Source organism: Emiliania huxleyi (genome assembly GCF_000372725.1).
Source record: "Emiliania huxleyi CCMP1516 chromosome Unknown EMIHUscaffold_1791, whole genome shotgun sequence".
NCBI lineage: Eukaryota > Haptophyta > Isochrysidales > Noelaerhabdaceae > Emiliania > Emiliania huxleyi.
Window position 1 is genome coordinate 4,089 of NW_005200792.1, and position 1,314 is coordinate 5,402.

At 64.8% G+C, this 1,314-nt stretch overlaps 1 protein-coding gene across 1 annotated transcript; it reads left to right on the top strand.

The window, feature by feature from the left end:
* Positions 1 to 208: 208 nt before the first annotated feature.
* On the top strand, positions 209 to 1,096 carry EMIHUDRAFT_253598 (hypothetical protein; the record flags this gene model as incomplete). Its single annotated transcript, XM_005783589.1, has 1 exon — positions 209 to 1,096. One exon carries the CDS (start codon positions 209 to 211, stop codon positions 1,094 to 1,096), a length of 888 nt encoding a protein of 295 aa, XP_005783646.1.
* Positions 1,097 to 1,314: the final 218 nt, after the last annotated feature.

Genomic DNA, 1,314 nt, shown 5'->3' on the forward strand with positions numbered 1-1,314 from the left:
TGCGCTATTTAGTGCGTGTTCGAGTGCGTATATAGCGCGACTGAATTCCTAGGTAGGTAGGTTGGGCACGGAGCCTGGCGATTGGCGCCCGCAATAGGTAGGTAGGGCGTTTTGGTGCGAGTCGGAACCCTGCGACGCGTGCGGCTGCGTGCGGGCGGCACCGACCGGTGATTCAAAAAGTTCAGCTGCTCTGAGCGAAGACACAGTCATGAATGTGGGCTGCGACGACATGCACACGCTGTCGCCTCGGGACGGGCCGCTCCTCACGCCGCACAGTACGCTCTGGCTGCCGGACGACCCCTCCGGCACCTTTGCGCGCTCCAGTCTGTGGGCGGTGCACATCTTTCGCCTGCTTGAGCCGCACGAGACCAGAGCGCTCGTCGCGTTGGCGCTCGAGCACGCGGCGGCAAACGGCTGGTCGACGCGGCGGCACAAGCACCACCCGACCACCGACATTGCGGTCGAGCGCGAGACGGCGCCGGCGCTCCACAGCGCGGTCAAGCCGCTCGTCGCGCGAGTCGTGCTGCCGACGTTGGCGCTGCACTATGGCTTTGAGCTCTGCGAGTTGCAGATGCGAGACCTGTTCGTGGTCCGGTACCAGCAGGGCGCGCAGGACCGGCTGACGCCACACCGCGATGGCAACCTCCTCTCCTTCTCCATCCTCCTCTCGGACCCGAGTGAGTTTGAGGGCGGCGGCCTCCGCTTCCACTCCCTGGGCCCGGCCTGCGACGCGTGCGGCGGCTTGCGGGCGGCAGCTGCCACGTGCCGGCGGTGCGACGGGGTGGGCCGGCTCGCGCTGCCCGGGTGCGGGTGCGGCGACCTGACGACGCACAGCGGCAAGCTGCTCCACGAGGGCGCCCGTGTGACGAGCGGCACTCGGTTCGTCCTCGTTGGCTTCGTGCATGTGACCTCGCCAGAAATCGACCACGAGTTCATCTCGCACGGCTCGCTCGCCAACTCGTCCGCGGTAGGTGCCTGGGCCGACCACGAGTGCGTCGGCGGCGCGCGGCTCTCCCCGCCCTCCTCCCCACAGAGAGAGATGCACACGGCCTTCGACGATGAGACGGCTTTGGCTGCGCATTTGTTTGGTGGCTGAGACGTCGGCTTACGGCTAAGCCGGATGAAAAAGAAAAACAAAAAAACGCCCATACGCACGACATACCGCATACCGGCATACGTGTCCATGGTGCATGGATATGCTAGTGCTAGTGGATATGCGCCACAAAAAGTCAAAGAACCCTGCAACAAAGATCGCACGGCGGGCGGGGACCTGACCACCTGTTCCTTTGTACCCATCTCACAGTAGAGGTGTCC